The sequence below is a fragment of the Diceros bicornis genome, chromosome 8, assembly GCF_020826845.1.
Source record: "Diceros bicornis minor isolate mBicDic1 chromosome 8, mDicBic1.mat.cur, whole genome shotgun sequence".
Lineage (NCBI taxonomy): Eukaryota > Metazoa > Chordata > Mammalia > Perissodactyla > Rhinocerotidae > Diceros > Diceros bicornis.
The window spans coordinates 7,426,286-7,448,812 of NC_080747.1; the positions used below are offsets into that span (position 1 = coordinate 7,426,286).

Below are 22,527 nucleotides of genomic sequence, written 5' to 3' on the forward strand. Positions count from 1 at the left end.
AGGCCTTCCTTCTAACTGCTCCCTCTGCCCAGAATGTTCTTCCGGTTACCTGGGTAGACAGCTCCCTCATCTCTGAGCGTGACCACAATATTTAACACAGCAACCTGCCCTGCCTCTCAATCCCCCTTTCTCTGCCTTACTATCCTCAGAGCATCCTTCACCTTCTAATCTATCATGCAGTTGACTCACTCGTGTTATCGTTCACTGTCTGTCCCCCCACGAGGAGCTTGCCATCTCCAAGGCAAGGGCCTTTGTCTCTTTCGTCCACTGACACATCCCACATACCTAGACCTGTGCCCAGCACACAGCAGGGGACCAGCCAGCACCCGCTGAGAGTTGAAGGAATAAACACTCTGACCCCAGTTTCATCTTCTAAGTTTTGGGGACGCAGCAGGGCATCTTCAGATTTTTCCATAGCATACGTTTGGTTCTCTTCTGGAATATTAATAACCAACAATAATTGTATTAGTTTGCTAGGGCTGCCATGAAAAGGACCACAGACTGGTGGCTTAAACAACAGAGATTTCTTCTCTTATAGTTCAGGAGGCCAGAAGTCCGTCCGAGATCAAGGTGTCCACAGGGCCATGCTCCCTCTGAAGGTGGAGGGAAGGATCTGTTCAGGCATCTCTCCCAGCTCTAGTAGTTCTTGGCTTTTGCAGCATACTTTCAAAACTCACATGGAGTTCTCCCTGTGTGTGTCTGTGTCCACATTCCCCCTTTTTATAAGGACATCAGTCATATTGGATTATGGGTCGACTCTACTCCAGTATGACCTCATCTTAACTAATTACATCCGCAATGACCCTATTTCCAAATCAGGTCAGGTTCTGAGGTAACGGGGGTTAGAACTTCAACACATGAATTTTGTGGGGACATAATTCAGCACATAACAATAATTAATTTATTGAGCACCAGCTCTACGTGAACCACCGCGCATTACTGTATAATTCTCATGATGATACCTGTTGAAATATAGATCTGTTATTACCCCCACTTTCCCTAAGAGAAAATGGGGGCTCAGAGAGGTTAAGTAACTGGCCCAAAGTCACCCAGCTAGTAAGCGCTTGTCCAGGAGACCGCAGAGCCCAAACACTCCACCATTCTGCCTCATTGCCTCTTCCCACTCTCTCCTCCAACATGCGCTGATCCAGTGGCTAGAGATGTGGCAGTGAACCCTAACGGCTTTGATTCTGAAATCGTGGAATTCATTGGGAAGCAAAGGGAATGGTAGGCAGTGGAAACCAGTAGGATTTTTTTTTTTACTTCACTTCTATGGCATAGTCCATTCCTGATAGCTACAAAAACTCACTGCGATGAGTAAGGAGTAAGAATGATGTGTGAATTCTGTTTCCTCTGATGTGAAAAAGCACAGAATCTCTGCTCCTCAACAAATGAGCCTTGTGCTCCACAAGCTGCCGCCCCACGTGGCACAGACGCTCAGGCTCCCGTGGCCCGAATGATGCTCAGTGGACGCTCACTCATCAGAGGGTTAATTCTGCACCAAGAAAATCAATTTGGAAAACCAGCTGTTTCTGCAAGATGGCGATTATTTACAGCTGCCCAAGCCGATGAACGATGCCATGAGCCAAAATGAACTGCAGATCAAATGAACAAAAATGTTTTTCCCCTTCAATTTTATCAGGCACCAAAGCCATTTTAATAAACTGTCAAAATAGACTTCTCAGTAAGAAGAAAGAAAAAAACTGGAAAGTCCTTTTTGATAGGCAATTACCTCACAAGGTCAGATGACATAGTATCTATATTTTTGGAAACAGGATAATAAAAGCTTTGTGAAGGGCAAGGCACTTACTGAATATCTACTCAGTTAGGAAGGGTGCAGGGGCCTTCACACTGAGTTTTGTTTCAATTATACTGTACGGTGGTGAATTGGTTTCCTGTGGCTGCTGTAACAGATTGCCACAAATTTAGTGGCTTAAAGAAACACATACTTATTCTCCTACAGTTCTGGATGTCAGAAGTCTAAAATAGGTCTCATGGAGCAAAAATTAGCTGTTGGCAGGGTTGTGTTCCCTCTGGAGGCTCTAGGGGAGCATCTGCTTCCTTGCCTTCTCTAGCTTCTATAGTCCACCTGCATTCCTTGGCTTGTGGTCCCTTCTTCCACCTTCAAAGCCAACAACCGACTCACTCCAACCTCTGCTTTGGTCAGCACATCTCCTTCTCTGAGTCTGACTCTCCTCCTCCCTGTTTTACTTATAAGGACACTGTGATTACATTGGGCCACCCGGATAATCCAGGATAACCTCCCCATCTCAAGAGCCTTAACTTAATCACACCTGCAAAGCCTCTTCTGCCATATAAGGTAACATTTTCATCCTTCCATGAATTAGGACTTGGACCTTTTGGGGGCCAGTTTTCTGCCTACCACAGATGGGCATGGTTTTATCCATTTTACAGATGGACAAATAACTTCAGAGATGTTGGGCAATTTTCCCAAAACCACTCAGCTGGTAAATGGATGATTAGGATTTGAATTCAGAGCTTCCAGGCTCTAAAGCCACAACTCTCTCTCCCCCAGCACGTTGTTCCACCCCGGGCTCCCAGTCTCACGCTGAACCAACATCATGGTTTTCCAGGGATTGGGGTAAATGCTGCTATTTTAAGGACTGTTCCCAGTGGACTATTCTGCATCTCCAGTTCTTTTAGAAGATAAACTAGGAAGGAGTGCAGACGATTGGGGACCATGCCCACAGGGCCAAGGGACAGGCTGCCCAATGCACTTCACTTCCCTTCATCTGACTAAATCTTGCTGGCCCTTCAGCTGTTGGCTTCCTGGGCCCCTCCTCCAGGAAGCCCTCCCAGAAGCCCTCACAGGAGAGCTCATCCCAGTGTTGCATGTGGTACATGTCTGTTTCTGGGTCTGTCTTCCTCTCTAGATCACGATAGCTTCACTGGTGACCTCCTAGCACGAGCGTGATCTGGGTGCTCCAGAGCTGCTTGTGCAACGGATGAATGAATGAATGAATCCACCACCGCAGCCATGAAGTCCTCGCTCCCCTCTCTGGGGCCACACAAAGGTTCTTACACCTCTAGGACACACAGGATCCTCCACGATCCAAACTGGAAGGCAGCAGCGGCAGACTCTTCAGAGGCTGCAGTCCCCGTCCTGATTTTAGAAAGGTCCTCCTTTTCTCTCCTAGGAGGGTCATTTACCCTTCTTCCTGGGATTAGTGCTTCCAAGAAATACTTTGTCAAATATTCTCAGCTTTTAATGAAGATGATTTGCTGGCCATAGAGAGGGGGCCAGGGTGGCGGGCTTCTGGAGTTAGGAGATCGCAGATGGAGATACCACCACTCCCTCTATTTGCTCCTCTTTCAAAGGGGGCAATGACCGGCCTGTCAGGAGTGGTGTGAGCCTTCACGAGCCCCCAGATCAAGCACTCAGGGTCTTGGGGAGCAGTAGGGGCTTCCCCCACTTCCTCAGGATCTGACCCCACTGGCCGTGTGTCCTGGGTAAGTCATTTCTCTGGGACTTGGTTTCCTCAACTATAAAAGACTGTGCGAGTCACTACACAATCCCGCTCTCTGCAAAGACGGCCACCACAGCCTTATTTAAAACGACAAACAACCGACCCTACCTAAAGAGAAGAGGAATAGCTAACCCTCCTGAGTGCACATCACTTGCCAGGCGCTGCTCGCATCATGAAATGTGTACTCACTCCTTTAATCCTCACCCCATTCCCATGAGGCAGGAGTGGTGTCCTTATCATAGAATCGGGGAAATCGAGTCACAGAGCTGTTGAATAATTTACCCAGGCTCATACAGCTCAAAGGGGATGGAGCTGGGATCAGAATCCAGGCGGTATGGCCCTGCTGTCCAGGCTCTGAGCAGAGACGCTCAACAACCCCCCGCCACCCCCCACAAGACAACAGTCAAGGAAATGACTGTATAGCCAGTTTTTGAAGAAGGATAGAGCTTGCACAACTACTGTTAATTCAGAGGGGAGAGGGCCAACCTACTTTTCTCTATATATGTTATACTTTAATAAAAAATTTACTAGAACAATAAATAATGAAATGGAAAATAATTCTGACATAAGGTTATATGAACAAAAGCAGGATTAAAATCAGTATACAGAATCGGATTATTGCTGTGAAAGAGTAAAACACGCATCTATGCACAGAAAAGACGGGGAAATTTTGCCAAACTCCCTTGAGTAGTATGATCATGGATGATTTCTCCTTTGTTTCTTTCTATTTTTCTGAATGTTACAAACTTACTCTAATAAGCTCGTGTTGATTTCTTATAACAACAAAATACTTTACCAAAAAACAAACCCTGTAATTTTCACATCATTTTCATTCCATACCGTCTATGCTTTTCTGCTGAACAATGAAAATTAATAGCAACAATTGGGTGGAGTCTATAACTTAAGACAAGAATTTTTTGAATCTTTCAGATTGTGAAACATTGAAATGTTTTCCCTCTAACAAAAAGACTGTGCGTGGAAGGAGAGGGAGACCAAACATCAGACCTCCATCCTTTTTATGGCATCCATTTTTAAAAGCATCTTGTTAGAACACCCCATTAAAAGCAGGGAGCAAAATAAAGTATTCTGTTGAAAGTGAGTCAGAAATGCGATCGGAAGCCTCTGCCAGTTTGCGCTGCCATAAACCTTGTCAGCGCAAATCAGCGAGCAAGAGGGGAAATAAATGAGCCAATCCATCAAGGTCAGAGAATGTTACTCTGATCTAACCCTCTTCTCTTTCCTTTGGAAAAGAACCCCATCGTGTACTGTGTGCCTAAAATGTAAGGCACAAACCACACACCTACAAGGTAGAAAGGGCATGAACTTCTTGTCAAGAGGGAAACTGAATCTCAGAGAGGTTGAGTGCGTTGCCCAACATTACACAGCCAATAAGTTCCGGAGCCGGGATTCAAATCCAGTTTGGTCTGATTCCAAAGCCTGTGCAATTTCCGCTAGATTCTAAAGTCTCCCAACTCCCCCCTCCTCCCAAATGTTTATTTTGCATATTGGAGGCTGAGAAAGAGTGATGAGCTCTATGTCTTCTTTTGGACATTTTTGCTTATTATTAAAGTCACCCTCTCTGTTACAGCGATCCACTGGAACGTCCTTTCTCCTTTGCTTTGCAGACTCCGACATGTTTGGGGTGGTAAGACAGCTAACAGTTGTGAAACATTTTTAAAGTCATGGCAACCGACGTTAGGCTCACATGGACTCTGATCCCGACTCTGGGGGAGATGTGGCCCTCCTCATAGGGTGCTGATCATATCGCATCATTTGTAACTAGACGAGAGTTCAAAGAAGGGAGCTATTTGTTAAAAGGAAGACAATAGGGAAGTAAAATATAGATAAGAATATTCTCCAGATGGCTGAAACATTGGTGATGAACTTCATGATAAACTCCTAAAACTCAGACGCCCTCCTAGTGACAAAGGGCATGCTTCTTGAAAGGCGAGCCCATTTGTTGCCTGCGGGTCCCCCACCGCCACCCCAGGCTGTTTACCCCCCTGTGATGTTCTCAGGAACGAAGCCCAGTTTACTCACAGAGAAGACGGCAGCCAAAATCTCGATGCCACCTGTGCTCAAGGTGATGTATGGGATCTTTTCTGGAGGGATCCCAGCTTTTCCGAAGATACTGTTGGTGTAGAACCAAATCTGTAATGCAGAAGAGAAAAGAAGGGTGGCGGGTCAGTGAGAGGCACCCGTTTCCCAAATTAAATTCAGGTACAAGGTGGTCTCGGAGATTTGCTGCTAAATCCAGAGCCACAGGTGGAGCCATGTGGCGTGGCTGACCCCTTGTTTTCTCCCTTCTCTCACATTTTCTCCTAACAGAACTCCTACATTACTGGTAGTGACATGTGCTCAGCCAAGTGTGGCAATGAGACGTAAACGGAAATGGTGGTGGGACTTCCAGGAAGTCTTCTTAAAAAGAGCTCTTCATCAAGGAGTGTGACCTCATTTTTTGCCCTTCCTCTTTTCTGCTGTCAGGATGGTGAATGTGATGGCTGGAACTTCAGCAGTCCTCTTGGATCACTAGGTGACCTCAGGACAGCACTGCTATTAGCCTCCATAGTAATTTTGTGTGAATTAGAAAAGGTCTGTGATCCATAAGACACTTTACTGCCATCCACTGGAAAACTGTCATAATAAATCTATAATAGGTGCAATGTAAATGATGCTCCTGAGAGTTGTGCAGTGCACAACCTGCATAACTATACATCGAGCCCCTGCCTTGGGATGGAAGTCACCTGTTCAGAAGCTGGAGCAGGAAGTTAGAAGGAGCCTGTATCCTTACTCACTAGAGTGATTCTATAATTTATTATCCAAACCTGGGCCCTTTTCAGAGTGTTAATAATTATTCTAGGACAACAGGAATAAACAGAGACTGCCCTGGGCAAACGAGGATGTGGGGCTGCTGTACCAGCCCTCACAATCTCCTTCACGTGAGAGAGAAAACCACTTTTGTTTAGGTCACTGTTGAGGGTCCCGCCACATGAGGCCAAACTTGACCCTAACGGACCCTCACGGAACATCAGATAGTCACGGATGTGGGGTTTGGAGACCCAGCTCCATCCTGAACCTGCTGTGTGACCTCAGGCAACTCACTCCGCCTGCTGAGATCCCTTCCCCTCCTGTGTCAGGAACCTGGTAAGAATTGTCACTGCTCATTATTTACTTAAAGTTTTGGAGCAAGAGGCTGGACACAAATCATTTGTTTTCTCCCAATCCCAGCCATTTCCTTAAAAAGCAAGAGTCTGTTGAATGATAGAAAACCATGCTGAACTAATATCTGAAATCTGACGGGAAACCCGCTGCCTCGAAGGGCCTTGGAAACCATTACAAACTCATCATGATTGAGTAGAAACGTCAGAGCTCGTTAGGTGACTGCGGCTGGGAGTGCTCTTTGAACACGTCTCTTACTTGGTTTCTGGAGAAAGCTCTTGTTTCTAGAAATTTGTCTTGTTAGCAGCATTTGTTTAGCAAAGTTTTTCATGCACTGGGGGAGAAGATCTAATTTAGGACCCCCTCATCTATACAGACGATTTATTTTGTAAGGGAGGGAGTAATTCTTTGTAAAGTTACAGGCGCCCTAGAGACTCCAGTGAAACGACTGCTTGCACGTTTCTGAGCCTGTGGCATCGATGCATCTGTTGGCAAACATGGGGCTTAACGTTCACGCACAACAAAGACCCTCCTGTCCTGCATCTGCCTCACACTTGAGGGAGCTGATAAATTAGAATTTTAGACTCCATCTTTGCTGTCACATCCATTGAGTACAGAGTGGCTTCTGATAAATTCACTAATTCTTATAGCTCTTAGGGCTGTGACAGAAGCTAAAATTATTCCAAAAAGCCTCAGTCTGCGCTGGATTTGTTTATATAATCTCTTCCCCTTTTGAAGGTAACCGTGGTCCCCAGCACATCTTCAGGGTTGGATCAGAGGAGCCTAACACACCTTTCTTAACCGTCACCCAAACTCATTGATTTCAATAGCCAAGGGTCTCTATGGGCCCTTTTCATCCCCCAGGCTGCCCTGCTGTCACCCCATGCAAAAGTGGATCTGACATTTGTGTTATTGTCAGCCTAAGTTCTGAACCCCATGCCCTGACCTGCTCATGTTCTGGAGGCTTCCAGCCTCTAATCCCACTCCATATGTGTCCTCCCCTGGAAGCTACACTCTGGCCTCCCACATGGTGCTCCCTCCTGGCTCCTCACATCCCCTCCACCTCCCTTCTTCCCTGCTTCCAGTTCTCTCTGTAGCAACACTGCCTTGGGTGTCCCCGAAGGGTTTAAACATTAGTGACGGGAGTCATCGTGCATAAAATTACATGCTCCTGGGGGACGGTTATAGAAGCGCTCTACAGTCATCTCATACTTAAACGCATTTACCCATCCATAGGCAGAAATTGGCCCCTCAGACCCCCTCCCCACGTCCAGGGCTTGTAGGGAGGACCTGCTGGACTGGCCCTGTCCCCAGGGGGAAGGCCTGGATGTCACACAAACTGCTGGTCTCATTCTGTTGGCTCCACGAAGCCATTTCTGTCTCCCTGTATCATCTTTCGAGCAGGAAGGTAACTGCTCGGCCTCTGCTCCCACTGAGGTTAATTTGATCGGGCAGTTTGAGGGCGGTGTACAACCGAAGCACCAGGCAATCTGGAGTGTGTCCCGCGGGGCACCCGCCCACGCAGCGGGCTTTGCGTTGACCTTGTCCAAGACACAATGGGGCTCTTGACAGTCTCCTCCCACTGAGGCGGGGGATGGAGTGGAAGGAGCAGCGATTCTGGAGATCTGCAAACCCGATTCCAACCCCAGCACTGCCTCTCATGAACTGTGGCTCTGTGATTTCACATCTCTGAATATCCGTTCTCTAAAAGAAGGCAATAATACTCTGTCTCTCGGGGTCGTTGTAAACATTTTTCAAATGATGTAAAGCATCTTTTATATAATTGGTACATAACAAGTGGTGGGTAACATTCTAGAAGATTTCCTTCTCTAGTGAGATGCGCATGCTCCTTGGTAAAGGAAAATGTCGACAGGTACGCACATGCCGTGGAGAGGAAGCACCCCTATATCTGCTTCTCAGTGGCTCCCCTTCTGGGATGGACCTTGAGGGACTTTGCAGGGGGTGGGTTGGAGGGAGGCAAGGGAGAGGGTTGGGACTTCTCAACACCTCGACTCTAACGTCCTAAAGCCTTCATTCTTGGGTCACGACTCAGTACTTTGGAGACGAAGCATAACATGCACAATCGTTTTCAACCCTCTCAACAGCTTGTGAAGGTACCAGTGCCCAAGGATCAGCGACCTTGGTCCTGTGAGAGACCACTCACAGCCCATAGTGCAGGAGCAGGCGGGGACCCAGGCCTGTCTGCCTCCTGCGCCTCATGCGTGTCTTCTCTCTGCACAGGCTGGGATGGGGCTTTGAGCCCAGGGTACCAACTTGAGATTCCTCTTCTATCCATCGTTCCCCCTTGACTCCCATATATGCCCATGGCCTTGATTGCAGCTGGCTTTCAATTGAGAAATGTGTTCTAACCTGTCTCTCTGGTTAAACTTCAGGAACAACGGAACATTCGACTTCCCTTTGCCCAGAACCAGGTGATACTGACAGAGAGTATGGACTTAGCATATGCTCACAGCATGTGGTCAGCAGAACAGTGGTTCCCCCAAAGATGTCCACGGCCTAATCCCAGGAACCTGTGAATGTGTTACATTACATGGCAGAAGGGACTCTGAAGATGTGGTTAAATTAAGGGTCTTGAGATGGGCAGGTTATCTTGGATTATCCAGGTGAGCTAGAAATGTAATCACAAGCGTCCTTATAGGAGGCTGGTAGGAGGGTCAGAGGTCAGAGAGGGAATACGTAAGGATGGAAGCAGAGGTCAGAGAGAGGGAGAGAAGGAGTGGTAAACACAGAGGTGGTCTCCACAAACGAATAGTGATGCACAAGATCTATTCTGAAGTGTAGAAGACAGGAGATCTTGTCATTTACTAAATACTCTGTCCCAGGTACCGTGACAGTGCTTCACCTACCGTCTGGCAGGGACCTCCTTTCCCTTCGTTTCCTGTTCCCATTTGGGGAACATGCCTCTTGCTCAGGGACAAGGAACCACGTAAGGGATAAGGGATAAGGCAGGCAGTGCCCTTGGAAGGAGCGTGTTGTGCTCACTTGCGCCCCCGCTGGGCTCTCTGTGCACCTGCCTCCTACAGGAAGCTTGCCTCCCCTCTGCTCTCTCCATGCAGGGAGGGACCTGCCTGGTGGCGGTGAGCCTGGGGTGGCTTCCTGCTGTTGCGACAGGGTCTGGGTTGGCGCCTTAAATCTGGGAGAGCAGAATTAACCTCAGTTTCTGAAGTCACATCCTCTAATCCAGCCCCACTCAGAATAGAGCCGACGTTTTGATCTCTGTCTACCTGACTCCTGTGCCAATCTCTCTAACCGGTTCTGAATTTCAGAGGGGAAGAAAGGGAGCTTATATTATGCCTCCCAAACTTATCACCTACATGACCTAATTTCATCCTCACCACAACCCAGAGAGGTCGATACCATTGCCCTCATTTACAGACAAGGAAACTGAGGCTCAGCCAGGTGAGGGCTGCACAGCTACGAGTGGCAGGGCTGGGACGTGATCTCAGGTCACTCCGGTCTTTTCTGCCACCCTCTGCTGCCTCTGGGCGAGAGGGCATCTGATTTCCTCCTGAGATGGAGTGAGGTGGGTGTGAAAGCAGGTGGAGTCAATCTGGGAGGTGGAGGGAGCAGAGAGCATCATGGGAAAGGAAAATGATGGGCCTGCGGTGAAGAAGAGCAAGACCTCCCCCGAGGGAGGGGCAGAGCAAGACCTCCCCCGAGGGAGGGGCTTTGCGCTTCTGACAACGCCTGAAACCCAGACGCTAGTCCTTGGCAGAGCGGCCCCACCCAATGCCCCGAGCACATGTCATCGCTCATTCTCATCAGGCCCATTCTCATCAGGCCGGCCTCGATGGGACAATGGAGGCGGAGGATGAGCTGACTCTCCCCGCCTCTCTTGGTGGGACGCCTCACCCTTCGCAAACCAGGACCACAAACCACTCCCGGGCCATCTCCAGGGTTTGTAACTCAGCTGCCAACGTGGCTGGATTCCCAGGTCAGCACAACTTCAAATCTGAAGGCCCCTCTCTGTGAGCTGCTATCGTTTGGAAAGGTGGGAAGATGCCAGGGGACAGAACAGGTGGACTCCAGCAGTGCCCATCAGCCGTGAGAACCTGCACTTGGGTCTCAGCCTCCCCGGTCTCACTTCACATCCTCAAAGTGTGTGTGGGAAACTGGACGACGGATCCAGGGGGCCTGACTCTCAGTGCTCGTGAAGGGCAGCTCCCTTCTCCCCCTCTCGCTCTTTTTCTTCATGTAAATCAAGAAAGATACAAAGTAAGCACCCAAATATTGAGTGGCCAGAAAACCCTAGCCCGTAACAACTTTTCTAGGAGTGCCTGATTCCTCAATCTTGCTCCTCTTACAGGTAGGAAAACAACCTCACCCTGACCAGCCCCTAACCTCTGATAGCAACCTCCTCGCCTCCTTAGAGTCCTGTCCCCATTTGATGCCTCAGGGATTGAGATCACAGGGGTTAAGTGTCTCACCCAGGATTACACAGCTGGGAGGCTGGAGGACGTAGGCTGGAGCCCAGGCCTCCCCAAGGTCCCAGGGCAGGGCTCCTTCTACAAGATAACAGCTAAGATTATTGAGCACCACCTATGTGGCTGGCACTGTGCTGAGGGCTTTATCCACATCCTTTCATCTATCCTCACCACCATCATATGAAGTGGGTACCACTTTACAGCTGGGGAAACTGAGGCACAGGGCCATTATGGCAACTCCTCCCATAACTCGCAAGTTCAGTGCTGGGAGTTGAACACAGCTGACTCCGGGACTTGCGCTCTTGACCACAACGCTAGGGCGGCCACACGGAGGGTCTCCAATGGGCACTCTCTCCACCACGAGGACATAGCAAGTTTTTTCAGGGAGCTGTCTCAGTTATTAGGGAAACAGAACATCTTTAGCTCTTATTTGAGTTAGGAAGTGATTTGGGAAGGAACTTCAAAACAAAAGCTACTTATAATGCTTCTGAACTTGTGATTAGAAGTTTTATACAAAACATGATTTGGGCTCCAGAATTCCTAACGATGGTTTAGACAGACGAGATGGACCTTCATATGGTTCCAGGCCAGCAAAGGGGGAAGGTACATTTTTCCCTACAAGCCTGTCTAAGGTTTTCTTGTGTGCCACCCTCCCCTCACCCCTTCCATTCACTTGTTTATTGAGGGTGCAGGATGTCTAGCGCTCTGCTAGGCACTGGGGTTCAGTGGGAACAACACACATGTCCTTGTCCTCATAGACTGAGTCTAGCAGGGAAGGGAGGAGTTACACAACAATTACACAGGTAAAGGACTCGAGGGACACACCAGCTACCCAGGAACACTGTAATACTAGGGCACCCACCAAGTGGACAAACACTGGCCACAGAATAATGCCTCTGAGCATCCAGAACGGATGTCACCAGGCCCGTATGGCTTATTCATAGCCTGCACTCAGCTCACCTCTTGTTTTACAGCTATTTCTAGCAAGCTTGGGTGTCTTGTTTCCCAACCAAGGCTGCATATCTGAGAGCAAAGTTTGAAAATGTGTGGCATTGAGAGAGAAGAAAACAATGCTAGAAACAGTCTTGCTGATAACAGCAAGCGGGGAGGGAGATCTAACACAAGCCCACAAGTTACCATCTGTGAGATATTCCACGTACGCGATTTCATATAATCCTCATGGCAGCTGTGCAAACTGAGTATTAATATCATCCCCACTTTTCATAATAGGAAACTGAAGCCCAAAGAAGTCAATATAATTGGCTTCCTCTGTTCAAGAAGGAAGGAATCCAGAGAAAGGAAGGGCAACCCAAGGTAGATAAGTACCACCATAATTCTTGGCATTCCAGAAAATTCAGGAAGGTTCAAGAAAACTGTGCTTCCCTGCACCAGGTTTGGCAATTGGTGTTGGTCCAGTTATCAACCCAAGGACTTGGTAGATACAGTGCCCTCCCTGCCTCCTTATTCTTCTCACTTCCTACTCCTTTCCCAAACGTTCAGGTGCCTGCCATGTGTCACAGACAGCTCTGGGAGTTGGAGACACAGGGACCATGGGACAGGGCCTCCATGCTTGAGGATGGTCACGGTGAGGGGAGCAGCACTGAGGGTGTGGGAGCCATTGTGGCCAACCCCGGGAAGGGGACGGACTCTACAACAAGGAGGCTCCCTCTTGCTGGCGAGAGACTGAACGTTCGCATGAAAGCCTTGTTTTCCTGCAGAGGACAAAGTACTCAGGAGGGAGGCGACTGCATCAAATAAGCAATTTTAAGTGACAGGTCTAATTTTAGAGAAGGGAATTTGAAAGCTATTGTCAGAGGAGGAAAAAAACAATCCAACACTGAAAAGGAATTTAGAAGTAACTAAATGTTGTTAAATCCAACTCTCGCTTGATTTCTAAACGTGAAAACCACTTATTGACTTTTTAGCAAAAATGCCCTGAGCAATATGTAATGTGTGTTTAACACAGTGGTTCTCAACTGGGGGCAATTTAGCAATGTCTAGAGACATTTTTGGTTGTCACAAGTGGTGGGGTGGGCTACTATCATCTGGTGGGTGGAGGCCAGGGATGCTGCAAACATCCTATAGTGAACAGGACAGCCCCTATGACAATGAGTTTTCCAGCCCCAAATGTGCATGGTGCTGAGGCTGAGAAACGCTGGTTTAGGACAAGGCACCTGGGTCTTAGAGATGGGCCGGCCAGGCCTGGCAGGGCACCTGGTGCCAGGGAGTGTGAGTTTGACAGTACAGGCACCACTCACTGTGACATTGAGCAAGTCCTTGACCATCTGTAAGCCTCAGTTTCTTCATGTAGAAAATGGGGACAGCACCACTACCCTGCAGGACATTTGGGGCCGGAATAAGGTGATGAGCAGACAGAGGCCTAGCAATATTAACAACTGTCTCAAACTATAGACCATAGCCCCAGAATAATTTCTGGTCAAGCTAAAGGGACAAAGCAAGTTTTAAAGGGCATTTAAAGTTTTTCATCTGTACTGGACAGCTCTCTTCCTTGGTTTCATGAATTATTTGGATGAAAAGGCAGTGGATGCAGGAGGAGAGCCTGGACCGAGCACAGGACAGTGGGGCTGTGATGCTGGGGTTTGCTGCTAACCGGTGTTTGTCCTTTTTCATGTAAAACAGAAGAAGTAAGACGTGTCCCATTGGCTGCCTAGGGATTGTTACCCTGGCCCCCGGCCCCATAGGACATTAACCACAACCCTGCTTAGAACAAGCCTAACGTGTTGTCTTTAGCTTGCAGGACACCACAAAGAGAGGACGGAGAAGATGGCTGAACAAAACCAGTCAAAACTGGTTAAAGGCAACATGGCAGTCTGACTTGACCTGACATAGACCCTGCAGCTCATTATACTCTCCTTGGTCTATAACACACTACCATGCTACACAACATACCCACTGGCGCCATGACAGTTTACAACTGCCATGGCAATGGCAGGATATCACCAAATAAGGAAGGAAAAGAGGTGGCACCCAATTCCCCCAAAAAGCCTAACCAGTTCTCTGAACCATTGTGAATATTCCGCCCCTTCATTACCCAGACCCCTTATAACAGCTGCTTAATCGCCCCAGGAGCTGAGAAGTTGATTTCTGAACTTTGTTCCCACTTCTCCATTCTCTGGCCATTGCATAAAGCTTGTGCTATTGAACGCTTAGCTTCGGTCTCATGTCAAAGTTGCAACACCAAACAGAGAAAGAACCCCAAGAGGAAGGGCAAGAGACCCTTCCTTGGGTCTCTCCCAGTTGGGGAGAGACTTCAATTGGTAACAGGATGACCTGGGCATACAGCCCAGTGACACTCATGGGGATGCTCTCAGGGGGCCTTGGGGACCCTCCCTGCTTGGGGTATAAGCACCCAGACCTTCTGGCCAAACAGCTGGGGCTCAAATCCCCTTTCTACCATTCCTAGCTGTGACCTTGGGAAAGTCTCTCAACGTCTCTGTGCCTACCAGTGGTGCCTAACTCATACAGCTACCATGGGGGCAGCTCCTGGCTCATGCTAAGTGCTAAATAAGTGTGTGCTTGATTATTATCACAGCCAAGCAGACAAAGGCTGGGTAAGGGAAAGCAACTGGTCCGGTTTCTCACTGCAGGTTTGTGGTCACAGTGAGACAGACAGCCAGGCCTCTGGTCTTGTTCTGGTCTTGTCTATGTCAAGTTAAGCACGCCAAGCTGGAAGTATTACTCTTGACTTAAAGACTTAAATAATCCTCAACAAACTAAGAATAGAAAGAAATTACTTCAACATAATAAAGGCCATAGGTGATAAGCCCACAGCTAACGGCATACTCAATGGTGAAAAACTGAAAGCTTTTCCTCTAAGGTCAGCAACAATGGATATTCTGTGTTCATGAATTGGAAGACTTAATATTGTTGAAAGGTCCATACTATCCAGGCCCAAAACAATCTACAGATTCAATGCTATCCCTATCAAAATCCCTATGGCATGTTTTACAGAAACAGAAAAAAATCCTAAAATTCATATGGAACAACAAAAGACAATGCATAGCCAAAACAATCTTGAGAAAGAATCAAACTGGAGGCATCACACTTTCTGATTTTAAAATAATTACAAAACTCCAGTAATTAAAATGAAAACTCCAGTATGGTGCTGGCATAAAGACAGACATATAGACCAATGGAACAGAACAGAGAGCCCAGAAATAAACCCCATGCATGTATGGCCAACTATCTTCAACAAGGGTGCCAAGGATATTCACTGGGGAAGGGATAGTCTCTCTGACAAATGGCGCTGGGAAAACTGGATATCCACAAACAAAATAATGAAACTGGACCCTTTTCTTCACTCAAAATGGATTAAAGACTTAAGAATAAGACCTGGAACTATAAAACTCCTAGAAGAAAATATAGGGGAAAATAAGCTTCATGACATTGGTCTTGGCAATGATTTTTTGGATATAATAACAAAAGCAAAAATAGACGAGTGGGACTACATCAAACTAAAAAGCTTCTGCACAGCAAAGGAAATAATCAACAGAGTGCAAAGACAACCTACAGAACGGGAGAAAGTGTTAGCAAACCATATATCTGATAAGGAGTTAATATATAAGGAACTCCTATATCTCAATTGCAAACAACAACCAAACCAAACCAAAAAAATCTCCAAATAACCCCATTAAAAAATGGGCAAAGGACTTGAATAGACATTTCTCCAAAGAAGACATACAAATAGCCAACAGGTATATAAAAAGATGCTCAACATCATTAACCATCACAGAAATGCAAATCAAAACCACAACACGATATCACCTCAAAGCTGTTAGGATGGCTAATATTAAATATGTGTGTGTGTGTGTGTGTGTGTGTGTGTGTGTGTTGGTGAGGATGTGGAGAAATGGGAACCCTTGCACACTGTTGTTGGGAATGTAAACTGATGCAGCCACTATGGAAAATAGTATGAAGGGTCCTCAAAAAATGAAAAATAGAACTACCATAAGATCCAGCAATTCCACTTCTGGGTATTTACCCAAAAGAGTTGAAAGAAGGATCTTTAAAAGATATTTGCACTCCCATGTTCAATGCAGCACTATTCATAATAGCCAAAATGTGGAAGTATCCTAAGTGTTGGTTGATGGATGAACGGATAAAGAAAATGTGATATATACATACAATGGAATATTATTCAGCCTGAAAAAGACAGAAATCCTGCTATATGTGACAACATGGATGAACCTGGAGGACATTATGGTAAGTGAAATAAGCCAGTCACAGAAGGACAAATACTGCATGATTCCACTTATGTGAAATATCTAAAATAGTCAAACTCACAGAAGCAGAGAGTAGAAAGATGGTTGCCAGGGGCTGGGAGAGGGGGGAGGAGGAGTTGCTGATCAACAGGTATCAAGTTTCAGTTAGGCAAGATGAATAGCTCTAGAGATCTGCAGTACAACACTGTGCCTATAGTCAACAACATTGTACTGTACACTTCAACAGTTGTTAAGAGGGTAGCTCTCATGTCAGTGTTCCACAACAATAAAAAAAAGAGAGGAAAAGCACTGAATACGAGGAGGGCAGAATATTCTGAAGCTGAGCTCTCACCACTGCTGGTCTGGGAGCAGACGAGATGCTTTTTTCCCATCAGACACTTATGTATCGGGGCTTACAGATACACCCTGGTGGAATGTATAAAGTTACACAGCGTATGCAAATCGGAAAATTATGTCTCAGCGGAGGAGTGCATTCTCCTTAGAAAAGTCATGGTTCTCTATCTAAATGCCTCATTAAATACAGGCTCCATATGCGGCTTCTACGACTCCAAGTGTGAGCTTTAAGAAATGGACACATTCTCTCTCTGCTCTCTCAGAACCGAAGGGTGGCTTCGAGAGGGTTCAGCACCACCTTGGTCTTGTAAAGGAGGGCAACAGCAGGACTTGCCCAAGGTCATGCTGTTGACCCAGGTGCTTCCTCACTCTTTGGACTTCAACCAGACCAAGGAACAGGTAAAAAGAATTAAGGTGCTAGATGATCTCATTCATCTCAGTGTTTCCGAAAATAGAATCAAGAGTTGTTGGAATGAGGCAGAGCATGTGGCGTAACTTTCTATGCTGTCATCTTTCCCTTTCCACGTTACCTCCCCTAAACACCCCAACACCCCCCTACCACCAACTTTTAGAGGATGCCAGGCTCATGCTCATTCAGTGTAAATAAACACAGAGGTTCAGCGTGTCTGGGACTCTTCAGAAGGTCCCCTCTCCCTCCCTCTGGGGTCTGCCACACTTCTCCTGAGCTACATAAGTGACCTCAGAAGGCATTCGGATGCTTTAGTGCAAAAATCTCCTCTACACGCCCCTGTCAAGTGGCTGGCCAGTGGCTGGCACACCTTTATGAGTAGGGAACTTACCACCCCGGAGGCGACACACTGTTTTCCAGAAGCAACAATAATGATGATGATAATGATCCTAAGCCTGCCTTCCTATTCCTCGAATCCCTGGATTCTACCTTCTGGAGCCCTCAAGAGAGACCAGGAGCTGCGTCCATGAGAGGGTTTGGGGACCTCACAGGAGACCTTCTCCTCCAAATTCCCTGCCATGTCAGCTCAGGCCCCAAGAAACTTTTTCTTTAAAGCTTTAAGATTTTCTCAGGTCGAAGTCATGCGCTGAAGCCAGCCCAGCCAAGAGTAGTCTTTTTTTGGGGGGGGTGAGGAAGACTGGCCCTGAGCTAACATCTGTGCCCATCTTCCTCTATTTTGTATGTGGGATGCTGCCACAGCACAGCTTGATGAGCAGTGTGTAGGTCCATGCCCAGGATCTGAACCTTTGAACCCTGGGCCACCAAAGTGGAGCATGCGAACTTAACCACTACGCCACTGGGCCGGCCCGAAGAGTACTTTTATTTAAATCATTTCAATGTCTCCCACTTATGACTTCCTAATACCCATTTTATTAAGAAATATGACTTTTAGGGGTCTCTAGGGATAAGTAATTATAATGATAGGCAGCATTTATTAAGGGATCACTTTGTGCTGGCTGCTGCATTGAACACTCTGCATGGATCGTTTCTTTCAGTGTTCTCCCATTTCACAGATGAGGAGACTGGGGATCAGATTATGTGGGTGCCCAGTGGCACAGAGCTGGTGGAGGTGGCAGAGCTGGGATAGGAACCTGGGCGTCCAGGGCCCAGGCCATGAACCGCCCTCCCACTCCTCCCTCGGGTTCCTCCGCTGGTGAGGGGACGCTCACCACGTTGAGCCCGCAGAGCTGGTAGCAGGCCATGGTGAGGACCACGGTGACCACCTGCCAGCGGACGAAGGGACTCCTGAGCAGCTCCAGCACGGACACCAGGCGGATGTTCCTCTGCACACGCCTCTCCGCCAGGACCTCCTCCATCTCTTGGGAGACGTCCTCTTTGCCCAGGAATGTCTGGAAGGCTGCAAACAGGGACACACACGGACTTTCAGCATGGATCATGATGTGTCTAAGGCCGGGCCCTGCAGGGACAGTCCCTCCACCCAGGCACACACCTTGTCAGGGGTGGAGCTGGCAGGGGCCTTCGAAACCAGGGGGTCCCAAGCCCTTGTTTAAAAATAGGAAAACAGAGGCCTAGAGAGACACAATGACTTGCCCAAGGTCACCTGATTGGCTAGAAGGAGAGCCAGGAGAGAACCAGGGTCTCCTGATTGCCCCTGCAGCAAAGCAGAGCAGGCCCAGGGTTCAAATCCAGTCTCCACCACTGGGTAGACGAACAGCACCCCCGTTCATCTTCTGTAATCACTCCTGCCTCATGCGGCTGCTGTAATAATTGCATGATATAATACACACTAAACCCTGGCTCAGAGCTTTGCACATAGGAGGTGCTCTTTCAATGCATATTTAGTGAGCACCTCCTATTTGCCTGGCTCTGTGTGCTCATCCTTGTTGGAGGTGTCCAGATGGAGATCAGATCACCACTTGGCCAGGACGCCTGGGAGCCGATTCTGTCATCGGAAGGAGGATTGAACCAAATGACCTCTAGGGCCCTTTCCGTGTGACCCTCTGAAATACAGAAACCTCGGGTGGAAACACTCTCAGAGCTCATCGTGCCAGGAGTCAAACTCACCCACGTGACTTGTGCTTTTTCCAGGCTGAACACTGCACATTTCCAGCCTCAGTGAACCCGTCCTTTCTCACCAAGACCTTAATTGTGTGAACCTCCACGGATATATGCGTGAAGGTGGGCTGACTGATTAGACCCCTGAGGTCATAATCATCAGATTGTGGGAGACGCTTTTAGAATGTGGATTTAAATATTCAGTGCTCTGATATTCATCCTCCTACAGGGAAAGGTGGCTGTTGTGACGGCTCCCGTGGACAGTCCATTCCAGACACAGTGGGCATCATCCTTAAAAACACTGCTCGGCACCACAGGACACGTGAAATTGCTCTTTTTAAGTAGCAAAAAAAAAAAAAAACCATTAAACTTGCTCCAGATTTTCCAAGAAGTAAGCCTACAAAGGCTCTGGGGTGTTATTTCCAGTGGTATCCTGCAAACTGCTTCAGATGTCTCTTTTGTAAGCTATGATTTAATACTTTTCCTGGCATTTATTAAGGATAAATAGGAGAAGTAGCTGAACAAGTAACATTTCCACGTCATGCACTAAATCAAAGTATTTCTAATACTTCCCAAAATTCAAAATGCAACATTCATGTGATAAAGTAATCCTAGGGTTTTAGGGCAGGAAAACATTTCTCTCTCCTCCCTGACATACATGCTTTCCATACAAAATAAGGGGAATTTTATAACCTGTCCCCCCGTGCCCCCTCCCCACTTTTCACCTTGGCTGCCAGGAAGCTCTCAGCTAAACATAATGCTCAGCTCTTAACAGAGTTTCCCAGAACAAAAATCTCTCTTCTTTCTCTTAAAAGTTGTGTTCTCTTTCTTTTTTTAAAGGATCAATTTAATTTCCTGTTCTATATGTGTTCATAAAAAGAGTTTGTTTCTACTTGCCCCACACCCCTTCTTACAAGGTTCCTGTGACTGGATGAGGAAGAGTACCTTGTGTGACTAGCATGGCAGACACGGAGACGCACTACTCAAGTCCCCTTCGGGAAAGGACTCACTGCTTGGCTGTGAGCAGTGTAGATAGCTGACAGCCTCCAGCTCTTAGCTTCGCAGGCGTCCTCCTCAACTTGGAAGCCCAAGTAATGCTGTTCTCACAGTGGCTCCCAGCCCACGACTGAACATGGTGGTGGTCCAGGGCCCAGGCATTTCTGCCCAGTGGGGCGCTCCTGGAATGCACAAGCACTGGGCTTGCAGAGACTTCGCCAGGTGGCACTGTGATCCACCGCCCCCCTGCCCAATCCTGCTTCTGCCCATTTCCTTTCCCAGTGTTACTCCCCAACGCGACTGTGCCCTCCTGACCCTTCTCAGCACCTGATTCCTGGAGACGCCAACCTGCAACAGCTAATCCCTTGACAGGGCAAAGCAATCAATCAGCTTAGCCCTATTTTCAGCTTTCGAAGTGCTGGGCTACTTTGTTTCGTGTTACCTTCTCCTGAACAATGGCAATAGCCCAGGGACTGCTCCCCTGGGCCCAGTCTTCTCACGCCCTGCAGAGCTCCTACATAAACCTGTTCTTCACGCTGCAGCATCAGCCACACGTCTCACCATTTCATTTTGCTGCTTAAAAGGCCCCCTGGGCTCTCCACGGTGCACAGGATGAAGTCCAGGCTCCGGGGCCTGGCCCGTAGCTCTCCTGCAGCTTCCCCTCCTGCTGCTTCCATCTTTGCATGCATCTCTCTCGGACGTGCAAACTGCTCATCTTTCCAGCACATGGTGTGCTTTCTTGGCTCTCTGCACTTGGCCATGCCGTTCCCTCTGTTGGGAATGCTTTTCCCGCTGTTCCTCGCCTGGCTAACTCTCCTGCTCCCTGCCCGACGCAAGGCTGCCCTGGGCTCTCACAGTCCCTGATCTCCATCTCAGCACTTTCTCCCTGCACTGTCACTGGCACCTCCTCTGTCCACTCGCTGTGGGCACCTTGAGGCCCAGTTCCTGGTGCCTGAAGGGGAACAATGTGCCAGGTCAGTGTTTGTGGTTCAGAGCTGAACCGACCCAGCTGGCAAAACCTCTCCACCTTGGCACCATTGACATCTCGGGCCCGATAACTCTTTGTGGTCGGGACTGTCCTGTGCATTGTAGGATGTTGAGCAGCATTCCTGGCCTCCACCCACCAGATGCCAGAAGCACCCTCTCAGTGGTGACAATCAAAGATGTCTGCAGGCATTATTTACGATAGCCAAGACATGGAAACAACCCACGTGTCCATCGATAGATGAATGGATACAGAAAATGTGGTATATATATACAGGAGAATATTATTCAGCTATAAAAAAGAAGGAAATCCTGCCTTTCACAACCACAGACATGGACCTTGAGGACATGACGCTAAGTGCAAGATGTCAGACAGAGAAAGACAAATACTGTATGATCTCACTCATACGCGGAACTTGAAAAAAAAACCCCCAAGCGGAACTCATAGATACAGAGAACAGATTGTTGTTCTCTGTACGGGTTGTCAGAGGTGGGGGGTGGGGGTAGGAGGTGAAATGAATCAAAAGTACAAACTTCCAGCTCTAAAATACGTAAGGCCTGGAGGTGTAATGTACAGCATGGTGACTATAGTTAACAATACCGTACTGTATATTTGAAAGTTGCTAAGACAGTAGATCTTAAAAGTTCTCATCATAAGAAAAAAGTTATAATTATGTGTGGTGATGAGTGTTAACTGGACTTACGGTGGTGATCATTTCTCAATATATGCTCATATCGAATCATTATGTTGTACACCTGAAACTAATATAATATTATATGTCAGTTATATCTCAATAAGAATATTAATTAAAAAATATGTCTTCAGACATTGCAAATTGTCTCCTGGGACAAAGTCATCCCCGCCAACCCCATTCAGAACCACTGCCTCAAATAGAGTTACCAGCTCCTGGCTCCTCCCCAGAGGGTCCTGTACCAGAATACGCCCCCTCGCACCCCTCCAGGCCCCTCTCTCCTCTGTCTGCAGTGCAGGACATGACAGCCCTGTGGGTCCCTGGCCTAAGCGGCCTCCCTCTGTTTCCCTAATTGCCAGACAAGCCCGCCACCCCCCCACCCCGACTCCCTCACTTTGCTCCTTTCTGTCTATTTGTGATCACTCCTAACAATGGCCCTGAGGCATTCAGCTTCAGGGTCCTTCCTATCCCATATGTACCCCCTCTGGGCTCACAATGTCCTTTTGAAAAAAGCAAACTCTAGAAACATGAAGGCTGAGCTGGAGCATGAGGGGGTGTTTCAGGCTGTCAGAAGTTGGGGGGTACCCTCTGGTCAGGGAGCCAAGACAAAAAGTTACCTCATACATCTTGACACTCGGGAGAAAGAGACATTGGTACATTTGCTCCTTTCCTCTCTCTGGAATATCCTTTTGACTTTCTGCA

The 22,527-nt window shown here is 47.7% G+C and overlaps 1 protein-coding gene across 4 annotated transcripts in view; it reads right to left on the bottom strand.

Annotated features, from left to right (window-relative positions):
* The window catches only part of SLC2A9 (solute carrier family 2 member 9), a 261,777-nt gene that overhangs the window by 77,232 nt on the left and 162,018 nt on the right, over positions 1 to 22,527 (bottom strand). For 3 of the 4 annotated variants that reach the window (XM_058546727.1, XM_058546726.1, XM_058546730.1), the window contains 2 exons: positions 18,307 to 18,494; positions 5,529 to 5,639 (listed from right to left, as the gene is read on the bottom strand). In XM_058546727.1, the coding sequence (XP_058402710.1) occupies positions 5,529 to 5,639; positions 18,307 to 18,494 (299 nt within the window). The remainder of the gene's footprint in view (positions 1 to 5,528; positions 5,640 to 18,306; positions 18,495 to 22,527) is intronic. The other variant, XM_058546729.1, reaches the window with a different exon arrangement.